The 25135-nt window shown below is 34.4% G+C and overlaps 1 protein-coding gene across 5 annotated transcripts in view; it reads left to right on the top strand.

The window, feature by feature from the left end:
• LOC142345725 (uncharacterized) overlaps positions 1–24028 on the top strand; it is a 49724-nt gene extending 25696 nt beyond the window's left edge. For 2 of the 5 annotated variants that reach the window (XM_075398006.1, XM_075398008.1), the window contains 3 exons: positions 13468–14052; positions 22686–22751; positions 23243–24028. In XM_075398006.1, the coding sequence (XP_075254121.1) occupies positions 13468–14052; positions 22686–22751; positions 23243–23271 (680 nt within the window). In that variant the 3' untranslated portion in view covers positions 23272–24028. Of the gene's footprint in view, positions 1–13467; positions 14053–14427; positions 14504–17559; positions 18010–22685; positions 22752–23242 lie in introns of those variants that run through there. The other 3 variants (XR_012759352.1, XR_012759351.1, XM_075398007.1) reach the window with 3 other exon arrangements.
• Positions 24029–25135: the final 1107 nt, after the last annotated feature.

The raw sequence follows: 25135 nt of genomic DNA, 5'->3' as shown, positions 1-25135 counted from the left end.
CATATTCTGGTAACTTAACCCTGAAAACCACTATTTAAGAGCCTTACCCAAATTCAAAATCACTTTTCTCAGTTACCTTCTGAAATCAATTACTTCCTTCGCTCTTAAATTCAGCTCTAACTCTCTCTCTCTCTCTCTCTCTCTCTCTCTCCTTCTCTCTGTCCCAAATTATATCTTTCACATTTTGCCCCTTTCAACTGATAAACTTAGAAAACTTAGCAAAGTTTTCAAGCATCTCAATTTGTGACCTGCAAATACTTGTCACAAAACATCTCCACAACACATATATCAGGTATCTCAGTTCAATATGGATTCTTAATTCAATTCTCAGTCACTAACTATAGTAGGAGTTCATAACTCTTTAGAAACTGACAATTCAGAAAGTTTCTAAATCCCGACAAACACTACCTACACTAAACACTTTCATCACCAGTTAAACACACCACAAAACACCAACACCGTAAAGACAATCAATCCTAATATATGACCGAAGTCTCATTCGACCAAAACGGTTTTCTTATTTCTCTTTCTATCAACCCTGATACACTTGTGAAAGTTTCGATTAAAGCAAATCAAAAGCTGAAATTTAATAGTGAGTTTAACACCTTAACCAGTTGTCAAATTTCTAACGAAGTAAGAACTGTAGTATTCTTTGCTACTAACTCTAACAAAGACCCTATTGCTGTCTTCTGGGGAAAATACAATCCTCAACAACTTAACAGTCTATTACTCCAAATTCATTCTTCAAGCCTAGTTGACTTAGACATTCTAAATGTCCCTTATTTGGTTTTAGAAACACCAACTGATCAATGAATATTCCGCTAAACGATTATTGGGTTATAGCTTCGAGAACAACTTTCTCAACTTCTTACAGTCCTTATAACATCCCACACAAAATTTTGAAATATAATAACAAGTCAGCCACAATTGACCGATCGTACATTTCATATAAAGAAAACATTGTTATTTTCTTCGTTAAAGACCAGTTTGTAAACTTAGAAATAATTGTTTGTTGGACTCCGAACAAACCAGAACATATTGAACGCTTTCATTTCCAATTAAACAACAGAGACGAAATAGACCTTGATATCATCGAAGCTCCCTTTACTGTAGACCCTTAATCTATGTTACCACCTTCCCTTGAAACACAAGTTCTTACTGCCCTTGCATTCGACCCACTCTCGTATATTAGAATATTCCTCCTACAGAAAATATTGAAATTCGGAAATAAGACTGTAACACTTGACAAGTGTTTTGTTTCTAATCAACAGAAAACAGTTGCATTCTTCGTAACATCAAAAAATAACGCAAAATTTGTCATATTTTGGGTACCCTATAATCCCGCTCACGTTCACGAGCTAAAATATCAGATTACTTTCACGGATAATATTAACCTGAATTTGTTAGACTCACCTTATACTGTCTTCGTTTATTAAATGGAAGACGGAGAAATCAAGAAATCACCAGCAATAGACGAAGTAATAAACGTAAGTTACAAAATGTTTATTTTTATGTCACTCTGTTTAACTCTGTTCCCAACTGTTGCAACTGATAGTGAATCCGAAAATAGAATAGAGATATTCTTTGAATATGCAGATTCTCACCCACACCTCTTAGAATGTGTCAAAGATAGAAACAGTTGTTTACCTGAAGAAATTCCGTACCTTAAATTAATAGACCCTCCTGAAAAGCTATTAGATTGGTCAAAACGCAATGTCCATATGCCACTATCACTGATTAAAGACCAGTTCTTTAAAGAAAATCTTACTAATAAGAAAGCACTCCTCTCAAAAGTAGAATATTTTATAACAAACATAGGAAACCAAATTCGTTCTGTTCAGTTTCTTAAGATTATTACTATAATACCTCTCGCACTTCTCTGTGTTATAACTGCTTGCTCTGCTAAATATTTGATCTTTATTATATTTCTTGCATTATTACTCTTAACGTCTTTCACTGACGCCAGACCAATTGAAAAGATGAGTATCTATGAAAACACAGCTCCTAACCTTCATGTTAACCACTTTGATTGCTCAAAAATGATTTCAAACCAGATGTATTCTCTCAACAAAGTAGCACCTTGCGAAATTCGCCCTGATAAAATTAGCACTAATCAAGCACGAGTCACTCTCTACCAAAGAAATTATAAAGTTAAGCTAGAAGCAACTATGTGTAAAGCAACCCAACAGCAATTACGTTGGTTTTGCGATTCTTTTGACTCTAGTGGCATAGATGCCAGACATAATACTATTACTACTTCAGTTAAGCTTGATGCTCAGAAATGCAAACTTGCAAAGGAAAGAAAAAAGATAAAGCTTTCCCCTTCTTCTAAATCAGTAGAATTCGATTTTGACAAATCTTTATTCTCAAACTTTAACTCAGGCGATGTTGGAACTGGAAACAATGAATGTAACTCCCGAGGTTGGATTACACACTACACTTATGAAACATATATGCAAAATGTTAGCCTGAATGTAAACCTTAGAGATGGCACAGTTAACAACTGGCAAAATATACCTCTACCTTGTCCTTTATCAGCAGGAGGCTGCGATTCTACATCTACTGATCCATTTTCATACACTTGGGATGAACCCAATAATTGTCTTTTCACTATAATTCGCACTTTTGACGCTCAAATGATTAAAGCTAATGACAAATACTATATAGTAAAGGATCCTAAATTTACTTCAGCTCAGTCAGATTTCGACTTACAAAGCTTTATGTTCCAAGTTTATAATAAACCACAGTCTTTATGTAGTCATCCACGAATAGTATATCCTACACCATATGATTCTCTATACATTAGTCTTCGTGACGGATTTGATATGAACACTGGAGAACCCATTCACAAATTTAAACCCGATACTGGTGCTATAACTATGAAAAATAAATTCTATTCCAGTGACAATAAAACAGTTGATACAACATATTCTCAAGTTTATGAAAATATTGATTTCGAAGCACATCTTGGAACAAAAATTGACTATTTGCACTTTAATAATCTTCGGCAACTTCAAACCTCTACTCTAGAGCTATTACGAAATGACTGTGAATTAGAGCGCTCAACTATTCTTAACACTTTAATGATTTCTCATGAAAATCCGCGCTTAGCTGGATATACCTTAACAAGAAACAGATCTATGTTTCTCAAAACAAATGGCAATGTTGCCTGGCTATATAATTGTCCTGAATTTCATTCACCCTTACAGATTCTTAATAAGTGCTATAATCGAATACCAATTCTTTATGAAGATGAAATTCATTTCGTTGATCCGATTTCTAGACAAACTTTCACTGAAGCCGAAGAACAATTGTGCTCTGATAAACATTCAAACTTATTTCAACTAGATGTTGACGATGACAATTCATGGGTTGAGCTAACCCCACAAATCACAAAAGTAAGAGGACCTGCACTCTTCAAACCACACATAGTTATTCAACAAATTGCGAATGTTATTACTGCAAGTATTTATGCTTCTATCTACACATATAAAGAAATGATGTCATTCTGGAATTCAATAACTTTCAACTCCAATATGAAAGGAGTTCTTAAGCACTTTACTAAGTCATTATTAGATAACAGAGAATCATTTTCAAATATTTCAGGCACGAATTATTATAACTCTAGAACTATTTATCTAGATTCATTCATTTCACCGGACTTCTTTAATAATCAATTTGTTGAAACCTTTGGTAAAATACAATATATAATTGAGCGATGCGGAATATTCTTTGCCGCTTTCTTATTCATTAAACTACTCATCGACATAGTCTTATGCTTAATTCGAGCAATGCAAATTAACAAAATTACAGATGCATCTATTCACTTTGGTAAGGCACTCTTTGCTGCCACATTTGATTTAATGTCAGTCCCAATTCTGACTTCTATCTATCAAGCAACTAATTCAGAAAATGATCACACTGATGAAAATAGAGAACCAACAATGCAAGTTCCAAAATTTGACAATGCTATTACTAGAGAACGAGTTATTCAAATTCCACCTTATACAGATAATACAGGCTTACAAGCTTTAAGATTTGAGAATAAAAGTGGTTATCCAAACCTACATGATGAGAATAATAAAGACGAAAATAGAAACGATCACAACGTTCCTACGTCTCCAGTATAGGATTAATTCCTCTATTACTTTCATATCATCAATCTATATGATGATAATATAATACAGACTGACTTCATATTTACTACTGATTTACTTTGAAAGAGAATACAAAAAAATAAGAAAAAGAGAATACTAGCAAAATAACTTCAAAAAATATACTCTTAGAATAGAATAAGAGTAGAGAATACTTGATATTTCAGGAACTTTCTTCAATCCCTAACGAATTGATACCAGTCTTTCAGAAGGAACCTTCAAGCGGTTGGCCCGAATACAATACACAATCAACTTCTAAACCTCAATCTGGAGTTAAACAACTTGACAGACTAGTACAACCCACAACTCACGTTACCCCATCTACAACTTTTCTCTCAACTATCAAGATTTCAGCAGTACAAACCCAAGCAACTAGTGCAAATTCATCAACGACGGTTACATCATCCAAGAAGAGAACTAAAATTGCAGATACAATTGCAAAGAAACAACCACGTAAACAATTCATTAGAGAGACATTCAGCCCAGCGACACCGCTAGAAGTAAATATACCCAAGACAAACAGTACAGTACCCAACGTCTTAGCAAACACTACAACTACTCAATCGTCACGACCAAACTTTCTTAATCTTCATCATTACACAACTACCCCCTTGCAAGACCGCCTACAAAAACAACATCAAGCTGAGATACAAGCTAAAACCCCCGGTTTTAGTGGACACCCGAACTACGATACGAATTTAATCTACCAGTTGCAACCCAACATCAATAGATTCAATCTCATTGGTTATTTGTCAAACAAAAATTCTTATCTACTAACTAATCACAACCTTCAAGGACAAACAATACAAGTCCCGTTTGATAATATTACAGCAAACCTCAATCCTCAGCTTGATACTTTCACTTATCAGGTACAGCAAAACTTTCTAACAGAAAGACAACGCTCTCAACAGCTCGAACAACGGATTACTGAGCTCCAACTGGAGATCGCAAATCTGAAGCATCAACTCCACATCCTCCGCTCATCACGTTGAGCACTCACGGAATGGAATAGATAATTTTGTGGTTGTTGATGTTCAGTACTTCCTTCATTACTTCTTCTTTCTCCCGCGGTGAGGAAAATTATTCGTTAGTTTAAACGAACGCCTAATTATTAGCCATTTTGTTACCTTACTCTCCTTTATTACATTACTTACATCAAGTAAAGTAATCCGCATTTCTTCAATCTTCATCGAAACAATCTTCAATGATTACACTTAGCGCAATTTATGGTGAACAAGGAGTCCATTATTATCTGTTCTCGCTTCTCGAATAAAATACATTCTTTATCTTTACCGATTTATCTTGCTTTGACATCATTCGATTGTTCCATCGAATTCCATAATTTAATGTCTTACAACCTTTCAGTAGACGTTGAATATTTCAAAACATATTGTGATCTCGCTGAATTTATTCAATCACAAGTTATTAAAACTTCGAAAACATTCTTAGTTGGAAATAAATTCTATACACCATTGTCAGTTCATTGGACATTTGAGTTACAGGAGATTATCTTATTCTTGCAAGATAACAAATCCAATGAAATTGTAGTTTATTTTCATCAAATTCCTGAGTACGATTTATTTGAAATTCTAAAGCTTATTCATACAGAAGAAATTCTTAACGTCAATAATCTAAACTTTCGACCGCTCACTTATTTCAATTAATCTTCAATACTTCAGTGATCACGAATATAAAAATGTTACAACCCTTCGTTAACAGGTTTGCATTCATCGCCATCCGCCATTTATAGTTTAAGTGCTATTTGGATCTTCCTGTCAATTCCTTTCAAAGATTAATGGGTCTTCCATTTTCCCCATTGACACAAAAATTGAATTACTACATAATTCAAAATGAACACATTTTTTGAAGGCGGTGTTGATATCGAATGGTTTAAAGATTATTGTCAACTCTCTGATCACCTTGAATCCGCTTGGGTTAACTTTTCTAAACAGATTATTTTCAACGATAAAGTTTTCAAAATCTCTGAATTATATTATTCTGAATTTCAATGCGAAATTATTTTATTTCTTGAAGACTTTGAACAAAAAGAAATTGTTATTTATTTTGAACTAATGACAAAAAGCAAGATTAATTATTTCATGAAGCAAATTCATAATGATCAACCAAGCCTAAATATTAATTCCTTAAACTATAGCTACAAAGCTTACTTCAATTGAATTATTCTTCAACAAGACTCAAATAAAGATGAATTACGAAACGGAATTCTTTATTTGGGGAGTCATTGCGGCAACTCTAGCCTTTATGGTGTTGTGCGCAGTCATTTTAATTTCCCTATTCATTTACCTCGCTTGTCATTATAGACCATTAACCTAAGCAGTATATTCTTCAACTTATATTATTCTATTATTCAACGTCAGATGTATTAGCAGCACAATTTCATAGAAAAACTTCAAAAGGCCTATTGTAACGGCCACCCAAAAAAATTGGATCTATTATTTTGTACAGCCTTGTATCTTAGGACATCGTCAACCCTTCTTCAAGAGAGAACTCAGAAACAAGAAGCTACGATGAACTTTAGAACTTTTAACCAGATAATCTACCTCACAAACTTTAAATGCTTAATTATTATAAAATTAAGCTAAATAATTTATTCGATTATGTAAAATTTGATGTTTTGATTTAATACCTATGGACCGGGATGGGATGTACTGAAGTGTGCTACACTCAGTAACACTATTTGATAATCTTAGTGCTATTTTGAGAATTTACGTTATAGTGCGTGAAGCACAAACTTGATTTGGACAAAGTCCATTTTAACGTGTGAACAAATCACTAAGTAGTTTTGAATAAGCTACTATTTTAAGATCACTAACTTAAACTGAGAATACTATGACGTGATATTATCACGCCACACAGATAACACCAAGTTAACCTTGGTAACTCTGTCGACACTCGTTATCTCTATCCAATAGGATACTAGATAACCACGTGTCCGCAAGTATAAAAGGAGCTTGCACGCTCAACCACCAACACTTTTTGGTCCCTGATAACTTCTGATTTTAAAATCATACTCCCGTATTGCTCCCTTGCTCCGTCCCAGCTTACTTGAGATATTTTTCTAACTTAGAATATTTTGTGACTTGTTCTTAACTAAGAACTCTCTAAGTCATAAAATATTAACTTAGCGCAAAATTGGAAATCAGGTAAGTTAAACTTAACTACTCTAAGTTATAATTTAACATCTCTCAAACTCTATCTAAGTTACAAGTTAACTTAGAATAGTTCGTTCAATCTGTGCTATTTCAATCTAATAACTTTAACTATTCTATCCCTTCATGCTCGGTTCATATTTGATGCTGTTTAACATAACTTATTAATTCATATTTGCATTTAACTTTCTTTAATACTTAACTATATACCAAGAGTAGAACTAGGGGTTGAACTCTCAAGTTATACATGTGGTCCCGCGATTAACCCCGTCGTTTAAGTATCTAATGTACGGACCAGCAGTATAATACTCTTAAGGTTTTCGCTATTTCTGGCACTCAATTGTAACTATTGGTCAAACTAGAAATCGTACCTGTAACTGAATCGTTCGAGTGCATACCTGTAATTAGGTAATTAGTAGTAGCTGAATCGTTTGAGTTTTTTGAAGAAAGTGGAGCAAACTTCTCGAAAAAGTTGAGTTCGCAGAAGTGGTCACCTATGTTTTTCTTTGCAATACAATCAGATGATTGCAAGGTAGTTGGTTGGTGGATGTGCAAACAAGCTAAAGGAAACGTTGAAAACTATATCAAATTTTGAAAAATATGAAGAAAACTAGCATTTTCAGTGCCTAATTTTTCGACAAAATTAAGCACCAGTGCAGTAGTCCTAAATTGTCAGCAATTTTTGCAAAGATAAGGAGTGGGAGGTTCTGGTACAGGTGTAATTTAGATTTGAATGAACATCAGGGGCAATTTTGTAGCAGCGAGTGTGAAAACAAAAATTTATTGGGAAAATTTATTAAAAAAACTGTCGGCAATTTGGAATGAGATTGACCCAAATGTCATTAGGAAATTTTTTGAAAACTATGAAAGCCCTTTACTCGAGGTTTAAAAACTAAAAACATCATGAATTGTCAGTAGAAGACTCATTAGAACTGAAAAGTAGCTTTATTTGATACTTCTTACACGTTTAGAAAATTTTCAGAAGTGCGACGCTTTTGACACCATAATGAATTTATAAGATGTGCGTTTATTTGTTTATGACTAGCTAAGTTTTTCTAAGATTTTCTTAACTCCGTAAAATATTGGCTAAATTGTCCAATTATTATGTCTAATTATGGCTATCATTAGGATCAAAATTTTTTCTTTTGATTGAGTATCAAGGAAAAATTGAAGTCTTAAACAAATGCAGTCACAGGTTTTGCCCCTTGTTTCACATAATATAATTGCAAAATTCGAATGAGAATTGTCAGTTTTTCGAAGAGTGATCGGAACCAAATTTTGTGGATACCCTTTTGATAAAAACTAATACTATATCATGCTTTTAACCCACAACTGGTGCTAACGAAGACCTCATTAATCTAGCTTGGACTAAAAACCCGCTAATCTCGGTAACTAAAAACTCTCAATAACTATTATACTGACTAATTATTTAATTAACTCTTCATTAACTTCAGTGGAATAACTTTCATCATAAATTAACTACACTTTGCATTATGTCTGACCACAGTTTTCTTGTTGTCTAACACTGTCACAATTAATAATAACAAACTCTTTCTTCTTTCGCTTTTGATTGGTCACTTTAACTAATCTCAAATTGTGCATAGGTAAATCATTCTCTGATTAAATAATTTCACCGGGCTATCTTTAAACTCTGCAGATCTTTAAACATACCAGCAAAAGTCCACAATTATCTTTCCATTGGGTTTAGATTTTAAGGTGACTTTTTTGGAAGGAAAACAAACTCGCAAAAAGAACACGGGTATAAAAAATAAAGAGATTGAAAAGTTATCTCAGAACATTAATTCTGCCTATCTTTAGCATTCGAAGCAGATTGAGAATCTTACAGTTAACAATTGTATAACTATCGTGAAATTTCAGAAAGAAATTAAACGATTTTTTGTGCAATCTACTGCCACTATTCTTGCTCTAAATAATTCTCCATTCTAAAGACTTGATACCTTTCTAAGATAGTTCGCGATTATAGACTTCTGCTTTTATTCCATTTCATTGAAGTTCCTTACGTTTAATTTCAAACCAGATTAACAAAATATAACTAATCAACCTGTGCTATTTGTGCTAATCGAACGAACACCCTTTCTCCTAACATCTTCTGTGTTAACTTTATTCTCTAACATCCCTGTTGTTTACCATTCATCACATGCATTTGTTTACAGGCTATGTTTTTTTTCACTAAATTCGAAGACAAACTTTCTCGCAAGGATCTTTCAAGATCACGCAAGATAACCGGCTGATCATGACTGGGGTTTCGTTAAACAAATTATCTGTGAAAACTAATTGACAGTAAAACTAACCAAATACTTCCCGCTCGTTTAATTTTTAATGAATTCAGCTGAAACTATTGGGCAAAATCACGGATCAAAACCGAACCGAACAAATTATAGAACTGACCATGTTTCCTGTTCAATTTATGTTTAAAGAAGTATAATTCTGTCCATTCATAGCAACTGTCTATATAGTTTTTCAAGCAACTTTTGAGCATGGGTTATCTGAAAGTTGAAACTTAAAGTCTTATTGATCGTCATGAAAAGATAGCTGCAGCTTATATAATAGTTTATATTTTCGACGTGAATACACGATACTGCTTGAAAGTTGCTAAGTTCCTAGGTAATAAAGTAGCAGCTATCAAAACGTATCGCGGATCGACGTTAATCGTATCAACGATCATATAAATCTCAGTGACGTAATCGTAACGATCAGTACGGATTTTCAGTTTCAGTTTTCAGATAACCCATGTTCAAAAGTCTTTTGTAAAAACTATAACAATAGACGTTATGAATGATACCTTACTAGTCTAAATCACATTCTGAGCTAAACCTAAATTGATTAGAAAAAATTAACAATTCCCTTTTTTAAAAAAATCAAAATTGGGGAGCCATTTTTTCTTAATTATTTTAATGTGTTATCGGAAGTTAATTTCGCCTACAAGTATTCTGACTTAGTCGTGATTTTGAGTGGTAACGAGGAATGTTTTGTTGTGTGAAATCCCAGGTGTCAGAGTGACTGAAAAAAATCGACGCTGTTCATGAAATACAGTATAAAATCTGTGGACAATGATGAAGGGGGCACTTGGGAACAGCCCACTTGGAAACTGGCCCGAAACTGCTCCACTGCAGATATGCAGAAAAAATTAATTAATCTGAGATAAATTTTTTAGCTAAAAATAATTCTAAGAATTTTTTCTGAATTGCTAGTTCATTCTTGGCTTGAGGATAGTTAGAAATGCAATAAAAAACATTTTGGGATATGAAAAACTGCAACTAAAATTTATACCAATAACATTAAACGTTCTAATTTTAATTTTCAAGCTGAACTCAGATTTTTCATTATCAAAAAACGGATTAAAAATTTGTTTCATGGTAATGAAAAAAATTACACACGTTGATTTTCAAACTGTGATTGTATAAAATTTTATTTGTCTGTTTTTTTAGTTTCTTCCGAGCAGCATTCTATTTTTTTGAAGAACTGTTCCAAATTTTTTTTCAATTTTTAATGCACAACATTGTGCTTAATAACAAGAGCAATAGATAAAAAAAATAGCAGCAGTTTCCCTTAAATTTAGATTTTCTTTAGAGGAAAAGCTAAAGAAGCCAAAGAGGAGAGCAAAATTTTATAATCGTTTAACGTTTACTCGTTTGTTTTTATTTAACAATGGGCAAACAATTCGTTCAATAAATACACTGAAGCGCTTAACATTTCCTCCACTGATATTTTTAATCTTTAACGTTATGACAACAACTCAATTGACACGTGAGAATCTTGAAAAAATCTGATACATATAAAATATTAGCAAAATAGCTTTTTTCAGTTCGTAAAAATTTGATCCTGGTTTGTTAATTTTCAAAATACGCGTAGCGACATAATTTTCATTTTTTCTTTGCATGCACCACTGGTCACACAGTCAAAAGATGTTTAGGATCTTTTCCGTTTGAGCCACCCCAGTTCGTTATGCGCCCCCATGTTACTGAGTAAATAAAAGAGCAGCGAGAAATGAAAATGAGAAAGTTATTACGTCATTTTATCTGCGTTCGCTTTACAAAATGCTTGCAAAACACAAAAAATGTTCGTTTAACATAATTTTTGTTGAGCCTACTAATAAACTAAATCGATTGCGTTTTTTTAAGCTGAATTTTTTCATGTTTCGAAAACGTATCGGTGACAGATTTCAGACGAAAATCGCCTCAGACAAAATACCTGATAGCAAATACAGATAGGTTTCGGGCCCTTATGATGCGCTTAGTGCCTTAATTGATGTTACAATACATACAGTTGACTATCTCGATGAACTTAAACTTACGATAGAGTGTTTCTCACCAATACCCCATTTAGAGAGCACGAGTCGTTACATAGTAAATCATTATGTAAAAATATGGCACGTGCGTCTGGGGGGTGCAAATAATATGCGCCCACTAAGCTGGGGGGCCCCAACGTAAAATATCCGTAGTTTAAAAAGCAGCTTTTCTTCAGGATGATATTCTTTTAAAATGGCTGAACTTTGTATCTTTTACCAAAATTATACAAAAAGTTTTTTGGTTGATTTTACTAAAGCTCGTTAGATTTTACAGAATTTTTTATAGCCTCTTTCCTTCTTCATGCGGTCAAATTAGACAACACTAGCAGTAGAAGCACTATTATTTTACCAGCTCCTAATTTGGAGCTGTATGAAAATGTGCCCTAAGGCGACGGAAATCAACACAACAATCGATTTGGGGTTCTAACTGCACTTGGAAGTTAAGGAATTGTTACAAGCATTTTATATTTTACACGTAGGATCTTAGAAATCTTATTCATTTCTTAGTTAAGCCGCGATTGGTTTTCCTAGAGAACAGAGCTGATAATTTTATTAATAGTTATGCTATGTTCATCAAATTCGTGCTCAAAATTCTTTGGCTTTAATGGGAAATTTCGCCAGACGACAAACACATGTAGGCACAAAACTGCAAAATCTTACAAAGTGAAAACCAGGACGTGATCAAATTTGCAAATTAAACTACCATTAATTGGGGGGAGGGGCCATAAATTTGTGATTAAAATGCGGGGGCGTTGTTATGGTACGTGTTATTTCTTATCTGCAAGAGGCAAAGGTTCCAACAACAAGCCATAAAAACACTAGATCAACTCAAAACAAACAGAAATTCCTGCGTTCCTTACCCCCAAACTCCCAGATCGGAACCCAACAGACGGCCATATTTACTTCCAGTCCCCTTCTTTCGCCTTGGCAAATGTGTTCACGTTCTCCATGCAGCTGGCAACCAACTGGGAGTGAGACAAATAACGTAAACAATTCAGTCTGCTTCTCACATGCTTGTCATGCAGGGAAAACAGGGAACACGCGGTCCGATGGGGGGGGGGGGTGTTGGGTTAGTCAGGGGGCTTGGCTTGGGGCGTCGTAGATAATTTATGAAAACAAGCCGCAACTTTCATGAAACGCAGTAACCATACAATTTATGCATTGCACATAGTATATAACCTAAACGCTTATTGGTAGCACATGTTTAAGTGTTAGCATAGCTGCTTTTATTATAAATAGACTTTGAGAGAGGTTAAGTGAAAACCCGCTTCAGGAATATGATTTCAATAAATTTAAGGGCATTTAATCTAGTCATAGGGCGATAAAATGGGCTTTGCAAATGTGGATAATTTGTGACTTTTATTGAAACTAACAGCAAGACATTATCTCCTAAGCAACAATTATTGCAACAACCATGATCATAGAAATCTCATTTTTCAATGAGACACGCAACCAATTTTCTTTGATTGAATTTAAATAAATTTGCTCTGAAGAAGAATGTGGTCGAGTTCTTCCCATAATAACCCTTTTAATATTAAGTGACCACATATCGCATAACCACTATAGTCCGGCTATTGCAGATAGTTTGGTTACACCGGCAGTTATGCGGTTTGTCATAAAAGAAAAAAGGGACAAAAACATTTGAATTTTGATATAATTATTAATCATGTCATGAAATTTCTAACAACGGACTAATCTCTAATGGATCAAATTAATCACACGAACATGCTTTGTGTATCTCAGGCATGGTGTGTCACCCCTCGCATGCCTAAACGCCATGATCACATATATTCAATCTGTTCGAAAATTTGATGACATTTTTTTCAAATTTTAGACCACCATCATCATGGTCATCATGGCCACCATGGACACCATAGCCACCACCATCACCAGAACCACTCGAATAACCAACAGCAGATCGCAGCTGCCGCCGCTGCCCAGCAACTGGCCGTTTTCCCGGAATTAGCGGGACTCTTACCCGGATTGAGTCCAAACGCCACCGCCGCTCTTGGCGCTTCCGGAACCACTAGTGGGATTAATGGCCTGGCAGGCACTCATGGGTTGGACCAAGCCTCACTTTTGGCCCAACTGAACCAGGCTAACTTGGCATCTGCTCTCATTGGGGGTAACACTTTGCGTACAGGCGGGGGGAACTCAGCTGCCAGTAACGGTATCAACAGGTTCGGCGTGCCCAACCTTTTGCCTACGAGTCTTCCAGTGTCGGTGGGTGCCAACCAGAATGCCTTCCTCCAAGCCAGTGGTCTTCAGAGTCCGGCTGCCGATGCTGGACTGCTGTATGCGGCTGCTGCTGGATACGATCCCTCAATGCTGCAACTTGGACTTCTGTCGGCAAATTCACCCGTGGCTTCCCAAAGTGATATCGGAACAGGAGCCGCCGGAAGCTCAGAATCCAGTTTTGGTAAGTTGCATCTCAATTTATATCATCTTTATGCCTCATTTCGCAGACAATTGTGCAAAATTTGAATTCATTGGAAATATTTCTTTTTTAATTTTCCTGCGAAAAGAAAATAAAATTCGTATTGAGTTTTAATATTTTCCAACTTCCCACGCTATCAAATTGTATGGCTCAGTACGAAGTAATCCTTCGAGAAAAATAGACAATATCTGCTATGGGAAAAGCCTTTTAAAATGCAAAATTCTATAAAAAAAAAGAAAAAAAAGAAACATTTCCAGTCATTCAAAAACTATTCGATTAGATGTCATTTGCAATTTGAGGCCACAACGCAATTTATAAGTGAAACTGCTTACGAGGAATGAAATCTTTGGTTTTCAGACTTCGATTGACTCGGGATCTCTCGCGCAAAGCGTGATCGAAATAGCCGTCGCGTTTAACGATCGCGTCATGAACGGTAAATCTAATACTAAGACTATCAATGCCTAACTTACAACACTCAACCGACAACCGACTACCAGTTTCTGAATATTAATTTAAAATCAATTTAATAAACACACTCATTTTTACTATTAAAACTACTACTCTTTTTGACCAGTTCTGTTGTTCTTATTTTGACAGTGTTTCTTTTGTGACCTTATAACCTCCACAACCACCACCCTTTTTCCTACTATTTTTAAGTCAGGCTGGATAAATTGTCAATTTCTGCGTCTTCTTTTGCCATTTACTGTGCTATACTGATTAATAATAATGATAAATATCAGAATCTGCTTATAAACAAGCTTGACCCTCGTTAGAACTATCAGTTATACTTAATCATTTTCTCATCAGACTACTTAACATGGACTGATAAAGTTCAACAGTGACCAGTAATGTTCTCGCAACGAGTGGGGGCACAAAACTTTTGGAGGTTCTCTTATTAGTATTTGTAAATTTATTTCCGTTTTTAATAATAAATTCGTTTCCAGTACGTTTAAAATAACGCCAAACAATTTGAAGTTACGATTAGCACCGTATCTAACTGATGCTGGGAGACATTTGGACACCGTTTAAGCAACATTTTGACTGAATGAAATTAACCACAGGGTTATAAGTTAAATTTGTTTTCAAAAAAATATATAAATCTATTTTCTTTTTCATTATTTAGTTAACAATTAGAAAAGAAGCACATAGCACACTCCATTGACCTCTGGACAGGTAAAAAATTGGGATATTTTAAGCCCAGTTAGCTTCGTGGATTAATAAGAAAAAAAATATTAACTTTCTTGCTATTTTTCGTCAATTTAGTTCACCCTAAGATTTCAATTGCATTTCGCATTGAAATAAAAAAGTCAGCATTTTTTGTCCACGCTAATAATTTGGTTGTTTTTAAAATTAAACTCTGATGAAGTTTTGTAGGCGTTACGAAAAATCAGTGTACCAATAATTTTTAACAGTTTACTAATTTTTCTTCAACGTTCATTACTAGGAATGTTTCAAAATATAGAGCTTTCACTGTGAGATCTAGTGAATAATTGTTAACAGGACTCATTTAAAACTTCCCAATGGTTTCTTATATATTATTTTAGTTCAAATATGTTTAGGTTTTTGCTGAACATAAAAATCGTTTTCCTGAAGCAATTTTTTTTTCTACATGGCGATGAGGACAACAATTATAAAAATTTCCGCTCCTCTCATTTTATCATTTTAACTTTTCATTAGTAAGCGTGTGATCGAGCATTCAAAGAGATTATTGATCATTGCTTCATTTCAAAACGCTGTAATTGATTATCTTTTGAAAATCTTCTCTCCATCTATAAAACAACAACACTTCTTGTTCCGTTGTTTTCTGAGAGAGCCTGTTTCTCGTATCGACTTGAATTTTCTAATTAATAAAAATCCAGTGCAAGATTTGATTTATTGACATTTTTTACTACAGGGAGAACAAATTTGGGCTCCGTTTTAAGCTAAATTATCATAAATTTTAATATGTTGAGAAAAAAATTGCGAAAACGACAAAAATTAGTTGATGAGTTGTTTAAAAGACATTAAGTTATCCTATATTTATAAAACTCAATCCCTGTTATCTTAAAAGTATTAATGATTAGTAAATTGTTGTTAACTAATCTTGTTGTCCATTAATCCATAAGTTCAAGAGTTATCGCAATTAATTCATTGATCATAAGTTGTGGCAAATTTTTTATCAAACTGAAATTTTTTGCACAAAGTTTCAAAGTCTTTTGATTGAATCATTTTGATTTGTTTTGCAATAAACAAGTTTTAAACCATTGATACAGAGAGATCTGCCAAAAATTTGAAAATTGTGATGGTTTCGAAGAAACATCAAGAAACTTAGAACTTTTCTTTATTAAAGTTTCAAAGAACGAAAGAAGAACTTACCTGACGAACTTTATTGCTGTGTCGTTAAATAATGGCCACAAAACCAAACTCGATTCTAATTTTGTTTTGGCGCTATCATTATCTTATTGACCTATCAATCATATGGCAGAAGTACATTCTCCCACCAACAGAAACCTGATTCTAACACCCACCGACCCAAAAATAACCAGAAATCAAATTTGGCGAATTATTTTTACGCACTTTGAGTTGATACTCTTCAACTATTATATGACCATTTTTCGTCTCATGATGTTTTTGTTCAAATATATAAAAGAAAAACCGTAAAATTTTCCAAAAACATTCGTTCATGCTCCATTTTTTAAAAAAATTACCGATTGAATACAAAAATCAAACTCAGCACTATTTTAAAAACAAAATCTTCATTTGTTATGATTACGCACAGGTTCTCCTTTTTTCGTTGAATTTTCTCGAATGACAATCAGTTTAGTTGCAAGTTTTGTGTCAAGATCTCATACTCTCTCAACGGCTAATTATACATCACATTTTCTTTATAAACAAATTTTTGGTTTTGATTGACTCAAATGGAGGTTTCGGTAAATTGGTACTAATTTAAACACTGTGAAGTAGTTTTTTTTGCAGCTTTTTGAGGCTATCAAGCTGCATAGTTTTCCTGAAGAGAACTTAAGTGAAATTTTAATTTGCATATAGTTTAATTTGGCTTTTATTGAAACCTTTAGTTGCATCAATCAAAACCAAAACTAGTATTTTTTGCATCATTCGACATTTAAAATTCAACGCAGAATATTCACTTTTTGATAATAAACGATCTGGATGGAAAAACCATAAAGTTCTATCTCTTTGAATTTTGATTGGTTCACTAGTGTTATGTATCACAATGGGCTTCTTATTATTACTTTCTTGAACATTTTTAAGAGTAAACATAAACTGAAGTGGTCATTTTTATTGAACGTGCATTTTTCAGCCATTTTAACAAGATGAACTTTTTATTACTATCGCTAACACAAAATTGGTTTTGCTTTTATTGAGTAAATAATTTTTCATTGTTCAGTTTCTACCGTGATCTAAATAACCGAAATTGTCAGAAAAATAACTTAGCAATTTATGCATTGAAAATAGACGGTGACTTATTGAGCGTGTTTTGTTTATTTACAGCTGGGGGCAAACAGCTATACAGTTTGGCCTACTAAAGAGAGAGAAAACTAAAAGAGAGTGAACAACGAGTTTTGAGTCAATCACAGACTTTTACTTATACCTTGTGATGAAAAACTGCAAAACTTTAATTGCCAAAAAACTACAAACTCTCATTCTCTCTCGCCAAATATCTCTCTATACATATACATGGTACACATGCAATCTGCGCTTTCTAGCTCGAGCAGTCCGCGCGCGTGATTGCAAAATTGAGCTGTGCTCTGAAAACTGCTGACTGCAAATGTGAAATAACCACCCCCGCTCCTGGTCGAGAGGAGGGGTGAAATTAATGGGAAAGTAAAGTTAGATTTATCACTTAACAGTGTAGACCCGTCATCTCCGTTTACGCTAATTCGTCTAAACTACCACAACAACAACTACTACTACTAGTATTTCCACACTCACGGGTTGACAGTAGAGAATTATATCTTAGATACTATAACTTAAAATTTTTTATATTATATATATATATATATATATATATATATATATATATATATATATATATAATGTGATGGGTATGATATCTAATATGGGTCAACCCGGATTAAGACGTCAATAATACTTCTCATAACAAAATTACTACCGATTCTAATACTACTCTCAACTACAACACGACTAAAAACGCTACTTGTGATCAAATCGGATATAAAAAAAAACAACTCAAACTACCAAAACAATGTTTTGTTGTTTTGTTGCTAATACTACACCACTACCATTACTCTTTGCTATTACTACTACATGTTGATTTGATTTGATTTGATTAAACTTTAGATCCCACTAAGCTTTCGTCCATAATCGTGTACATATAATGATGCTATTAATACACTTACACTTTTTGATTTGATGCGGTTTCCCCCTTACAACCCCCCCCCCCCTCCCCGCCCTATCCTGATCCCACGGCAACGAATACTATCGATTAATTCGATTTATACCCGTGTACACAAAAACGCTTTGAGCACTAAGTTTTCAGTATAACAGCTTTAACTCCTTGAAATTATGTTGATTTTAAAAGGTTAGTTGACTTTTGGTTGTTGAAATTCTCATATCTTGATTAGAAACTGAAACTAAAGTCTACGAAAAACTGAGCAAGAAAATATTTGAACGGATTTTGAAAATAAAAGCTAAAAATGGTCATCAAATCAGAAAAAGCGTGAAAAATATTAATGATCTTCAATTCGAATAATCGCTCACAAACGTTTCAAATCTGGATTTATTAATTGATTAACAAACCCAAACCACTCAAAATTAATACGGTGTACACTTACAAGTCATTTTGTTAACAAAAACAACCAAAAACAACTCCATTAATCAATTAATGTGTTGTTTGTTTTCTACCACGTTAACGCTTAAACCTCAGATTGCTCAGCCAAAATCCAAATTTGTTCAAATTTAGCTCAACTAGAGGTAGTTTGAAATTGCTCTGGTATTTCTAACCTTCTATTTCTTAAATGCTCGTAGATAAATTTTACGATTAAAAGAAGATACATTTATTTTTTTAAAAAATGGACAGCAATGATTATTTGTTCTCGAGCAGTTTGTCATTCACAATTTAGATACTATGAACGTCAATTGTCATGTCAAGATGCCAAATCAAAGGTGAAAGTACTGTCACAGCAAGTCAAAACCATAGCCCCATTTATCAACCCAATGACCCCCCCCCCCCTTTCATGCCACCTCCCCCGCCCAAAAAAATCACCATTTCCCTTCCACCCCAACAGAACACCCACTCTCGCAAATAAATACTGCCCTACCCATTCATTTTTCTCCTGTCGTCTGTGACGAAGGAGCCAGTAGCTATTCGAATATTAAATTTGTATAGAAAATTTTATGTCTCACTTCAGTTCGATTCAATTCAATTCAATTTCAAAATCCAGCAGTTGCTGCTACAATTTAGATGTTGTTTCATTATTCAGAGAGATTATATTATTTATTTCAGTTGTATGTAATATTACGTACCAATTTTATGTTTCACAAATCAAATTATTTTAGATTCAATACTTCAAATTCCAAATTTATGATCAATTCTGATATTTTCTCGCTAGTTGCTTCAGCAATGTAAGATTCTCGTGATTACTTGAGATCAACTTAAGTATAGGTTAAGTGACATTGCTTGAAGTCTGCAAAAATGCCTGGCTCATATTGAGAGTCACGAAGCGGTTTAAGATGTTCAACCACGAGTTCAAAGCGATTCCTGCAGAGTCGCGTAACCTCGGTTAGAATGAGCACATAGCAAGTTTCGATAGGCCTGTTTATATTGATAAATTTTGCGACATTCTGGAAACTTATACAGGAAACCATGGCGTTTTAAATTCTGGCACTAAATATTTTTGGCATTTTAAAAACTGTACGTGTGTATTTCATAGTTTTTCGAGAACGTTTTGAATAATTGGCACAGGAATCTTGAGTTTAACCTTTTCCTTGGCTTGTAAGGACGGCACTAAAAAACGCAGACTTACCTAAGTTTATGTTAGAACATATATTTTAGTTGCCTGAGAGACTTAGCAATCTGACATGATGACGCTCGCGCCCTCGTGCCGGACACAAGGCGCGAAATTAACAATTATTTTTGGGTCTATTATGTTTCGCCCCCCAAGCTTAGTACGCTTATATTTTTTACGCCCCTCGGGCGCACGTGCTATTTTCTTTCGTATTAACGTGCTATATAGCAACATATGGTTTGTAACCGGTGGGGGGGGGTTAAAACACACTGAGGGGGCAAACGGAATAGATCTCGTTTTTGTTCTAACGTATTTGGAGAATCAAATTTTAAAAATAGGCTTCGTCAATAGGAAAATAGGTAAAAATAGGCTTAACAATAGGAAGTCAAAATTGAAATTTTTTCACTACGATGGGGCAATTAAGTAAGGCACCTAATTAGGGCACAATTTTTAGACTATAAGTCAACCAAGTAAAGCAGAAAACCTAGAAAAATGCGCAGAAATAAATGTTTTCATTGATTGCGTGTTTTCCACGTGCATTTTTAAATTTACTTACAAACTAATTAGTTAAGTTGAGCCAACTTGAGGTTTTAAATCCTGGCTATTTATCACCCTTGATTCTGTGAAAAGTAATAGAAAAATTCTTCAGCAATTAGCTGTTTTTGAGCATCAGCTAACTAGAAAAAGTTACAAAGCTTAAAAAAATGAATGAAGACAATAAATTGGTGCTTTGCATTGATAGCAACAGCAGCTAACTTTTGTCAGTGTTAATTTTGTTTGTTGTGTCTTGCCGTTCTTAGTTTGAAGTTCTTTTTAAATAACAGATGGTAGGTCTATGCAAACTATTTTTTTGAAAAAAAACTTTGAAGTCAGATTTTTTGGTTTCATGAGAACAGATTTTTTGTCAAGTAAAGTACTTCTGCTGTTCAATTTTATTACTTAATCCTGAAAGAAAATTTTATTTACTGTTAGCAGATAAATTTTCTGTTGACCATGACCGAGATGAAGAAAAGAGGTATAATATCAATGGGGCAATTAAGATGGGGCAATTAAGTAAGGCACCTAATTAGGGCACAATTTTTAGACTATAAGTCAACCAAGTAAAGCAGAAAACCTAGAAAAATGCGCCGAAATAAATGTTTTCATTGATTGCGTGTTTTCTACGTGCATTTTTAAATTTACTTACAAACTAATTAGTTAAGTTGAGCCAACTTGAGGTTTTAAATCCTGGCTATTTATCACCCTTGATTCTGTGAAAAGTAATAGAAAAATTCTTCAGCAATTAGCTGTTATTGAGCATCAGCTAACTAGAAAAAGTTACAAAGCTTAAAAAAATGAATGAAGACAATAAATTGGTGCTTTGCATTGATAGCAACAGCAGCTAACTTTTGTCAGTGTTAATTTTGTTTGTTGTGTCTTGCCGTTATTAGTTTGAAGTTCTTTTTAAATAACAGATGGTAGGTCTATGCAAACTATTTTTTTGAAAAAAAACTTTGAAGTCAGATTTTTTGGTTTCATGAGAACAGATTTTTTGTCAAGTAAAGTACTTCTGCTGTTCAATTTTATTATTTAATCCTGAAAAAATTTTATTTACTGTTAGCAGATAAAATTTTCTGTTGACCGTGACCGAGATGAAGAGAAGAGGTATAATATCAATATACTTGGAGACCTTAATTTTAAAATAGCAATTAATGAGCGATCTCATTAAGTTGCAAAACTGTTCAAAAATAAAAGTGATTAATATTGTCTGCCCAATTTTGTTTCCAAACTCAAGAGACTACAGGGCATATCTACTTAAAGATCTGGTCCAAGTTTTGATGATGGAAACGTCGGCGAAATTAATCAAGACTTTGGTTGTTTTATTTATGCTATATATATATATATATATATATATATATATATATATATATATATATATAATTTTCCTCTGCAATTAGAACTACAAAAACAAGTAATAGATTTCGTAGACAGATAAAAATAAATGATTAGTGTGGATTTTTTATGCTCGCATACACGGAAGCTCCAATCTTGCACTTGTACAATTTTTTTTAGTTGTATTTAAACGATCTCCTTTCACAACAGTTTTCAAGTAAATTTGAAAATTTATGACAAAAGAATTCGCAACTTTCAGAAAATTCAACTTTCTCTCTTTTTTATTCCGAGAGAGAGGAAATACAAATCTGTTCAAATAAATTACACGAAGAAATAATCTCAATCGAAATATTTTTAATCGAGGTATATGGACTAGTTGTCTACCATTTCTTTTCAGCTTACACAACGAATCACCTGATTAATCAAACTGTTATTACTAAATCATACCAATCAGGCTATTAATCTGTATCTACCTATGTGCGACTAAAAGTAATCTTAAACAAGTTTCATTAACTCTTTTGATCAAATATCACTATTTCTTGCTCAGAAATTTTATTGTGGGATTTCAGACTTATAAGTCCCTTAACATACATTTGTAATAACGACAACAATAATAATAATTTTTGTGATTATTGTGATCGCAACCATGACCATAGCAAACAACACCAACCGATTGTGTAACGACGCTAATATGTAACAATGGTGACAACAACGCTAATAATGACCTCTTAGATGAACTTAGTTGACCTTAATTGACGTCACTGATTCTTATTTCAGGTGCCCAGAAAGCCAAGAAGCTGCAATCGACAGCCAGAACTGGAAGTCCATACGCCAGGAATCCAGGTTGGTGCAGTCATGTTTGGCTTTATTGTCCAGTGAAACAAATTTGGATAGTTTCTGCCTTAGTAGAACTCAAACTCTTATCTAGAAAGATTCTTGCCAGAACTAGGGCTATCTTGAAATATCCATACATTTCGGAGGGCTACTTTGCAAGATCGTTGCAGGATGGTGCGTTATCTTGCAGGTCTCTTGTAAGATTATCGGCGGCATTTCTTACCACAAACCCAACCCATATAGGTCCCGGTCCGGGTTATATCCTCGGGGATATTTATTGACTATGGTTGCAAGAATATTTTTTCTGATATACAATTCAGCGTCAGGCTACATAATTCATTTCACCGAGAGTTTTATTAATTCGTAAAAAAGCGACGTAGCGTATAATAGCAATGTAATAAGATTGCGCAAGAACAAAGCAATAAATGGTCTTAAATGGCAAGTAACTTTTTTGGTATTTCTTTTTACTTGTCATTTTTAACTTATTTGTTCTTGAATAGGTCCGTCGTCCTCACACAGCTTCTACTGAAGAAAACGTACGTTAACAACAATGGTCGAAGCGACTGAAGAAAGATATGAACAGAAATTTCAGCGTGAGTGACAAAAAATAACACAAACGCACAATGACGTCACAAACATTTCAGAGTACAACAACCGAAATGGGGAAAAACATTCTATGTATCCCAAATTACGAATCAAACTTTCACACCCATAGGCTATCGAATAAATATGACAACTACTTGAAAAACCAATTTAGATACTAGATTCTCTTTCAGACGAACCACGATACAGCGGGAGAGCCCCTGCTGTGACGAAAAAACAAACTAGCCAAACTCGAAATTATGTAGGTCACACAAACAAAGTTTCTTTGTTAATCTTCGTAGAAAACGGTGTCATCGCCCCCTTATTACCCCCCCCCCCCCCCCCCCCCCCTATAGAACCTACCCCTCGTGCAACACCCCAATGCCCATTCGAAAGTCTCTTGCTCTTGCTGTACCTCTTTCTCTCTCTAATATGAAAAGCTAAACTTTGAGCCAATTTACATAGTGGAATTATGTCCGGCATAAAGACAAAACCATATTTTAAAAAGTGCCTTGTATTGCAATGCTTTCATTTGTTTCTCTAAATTTGTCAATTTGTTCTTTTCATATAATGATTCTGCAAATGAATTTTGTGTGCTGAGGCTTTCTTTGAATTTCTGAATGATTCTAAAAATTGTAGACATAGTTTTGTAGACTTCTCACACAAAAATGCATTACGAATTTTAAATTGATATTTTGCTGTGATCATTTTTTGAGCGCTTCTTAGATTTGGACCATGAAGTACTACAGATGTGGTTACTGAGACTGATGACCATCCGTTTATATTATTTAATAGCTGCATATTATTTGAAGATCCGCGCGTGATTTATTTGCACATTACTTTACAATGATTAACTATGTAATGAATCACGTCCCAGATGGAAGCAAGTATTTCCAGATCGAAGATAAACGCACGAGGGGGCGTCGTGCGTTCAAAGTTACCGCGCCTGAAATCATCGAAAAATGCACGAAAGTCTGGACAGAAACGCACGAAAGTCCGAACATGAACGCATAAAAGTCTGAACATGAACGCAGAAAAGTTTGGATATAACACCTTTCCGTCTGGGACGATTTTGACATAGACACTTTCCATCTGGGACCTCAGCTTGGGATGTTTCCTATAAAAGGCGAAAAATCATGCGAGCAAGAACAAAGTATAACAAATGCTATAGATGACACCAGTTGACACCAATTATAAGACTCAAGTGAACATAAGTTGTAAGAAATTGGGGAGTTGCAGATATATACGCAACGTTTAGGAGATGCAAGAAAGCCAAATTTGAAAGCACGGTCTATTGTCTGTTTTCTAGTGAAAAACGATTGCTGTTTTCCGCAAGTAACTTTTTGCGTACTGAAACCTGGCCCATTGAAATGTTAATCCTGTCCTTCCCTTTGCTAGAGCAGAAAAACATTGAATACCTGGAAAAATTAGTTCTAATGATGAAATTGAGCAGTGGTTATAAAATTGCCTAAAGCACGGATGAAATAGTTCTTTTTCGACAGCAAGTCCCTTTCTACTTCTCCACTCAACTACTTAACTCCACTCTCTTGAGTCTTTGTGCACTCTATGAGACAATGGGTCAATTCAGTTGCAGTGTGTGTGTGTGTGTGTGTGTGTGTGTGCGTGTGTGTGTGACAATCGGGGCCAGCACTCTCGATTCAAATGTTCCAGAGGTCCAGTGCAAATTCTGGGTTTCTCCACATGTTGTTTAGGTCCTCTATTATTTGTCTGACGTAGTCTAGGACAGTACAGTTTAGTAGAATGTGTTCAAATGTATCTGATCCTCCTTCTCGTCCTCTGCACTGGTCTGT

The sequence above is a fragment of the Convolutriloba macropyga genome, chromosome 9 (genome assembly GCF_964194025.1).
Source record: "Convolutriloba macropyga chromosome 9, txConMacr16.3, whole genome shotgun sequence".
Classification (NCBI taxonomy): Eukaryota; Metazoa; Xenacoelomorpha; order Acoela; family Convolutidae; genus Convolutriloba; species Convolutriloba macropyga.
Note: the sequence above shows the minus strand (reverse complement) of the source record. Positions and strands in the feature narration are given on the sequence as shown.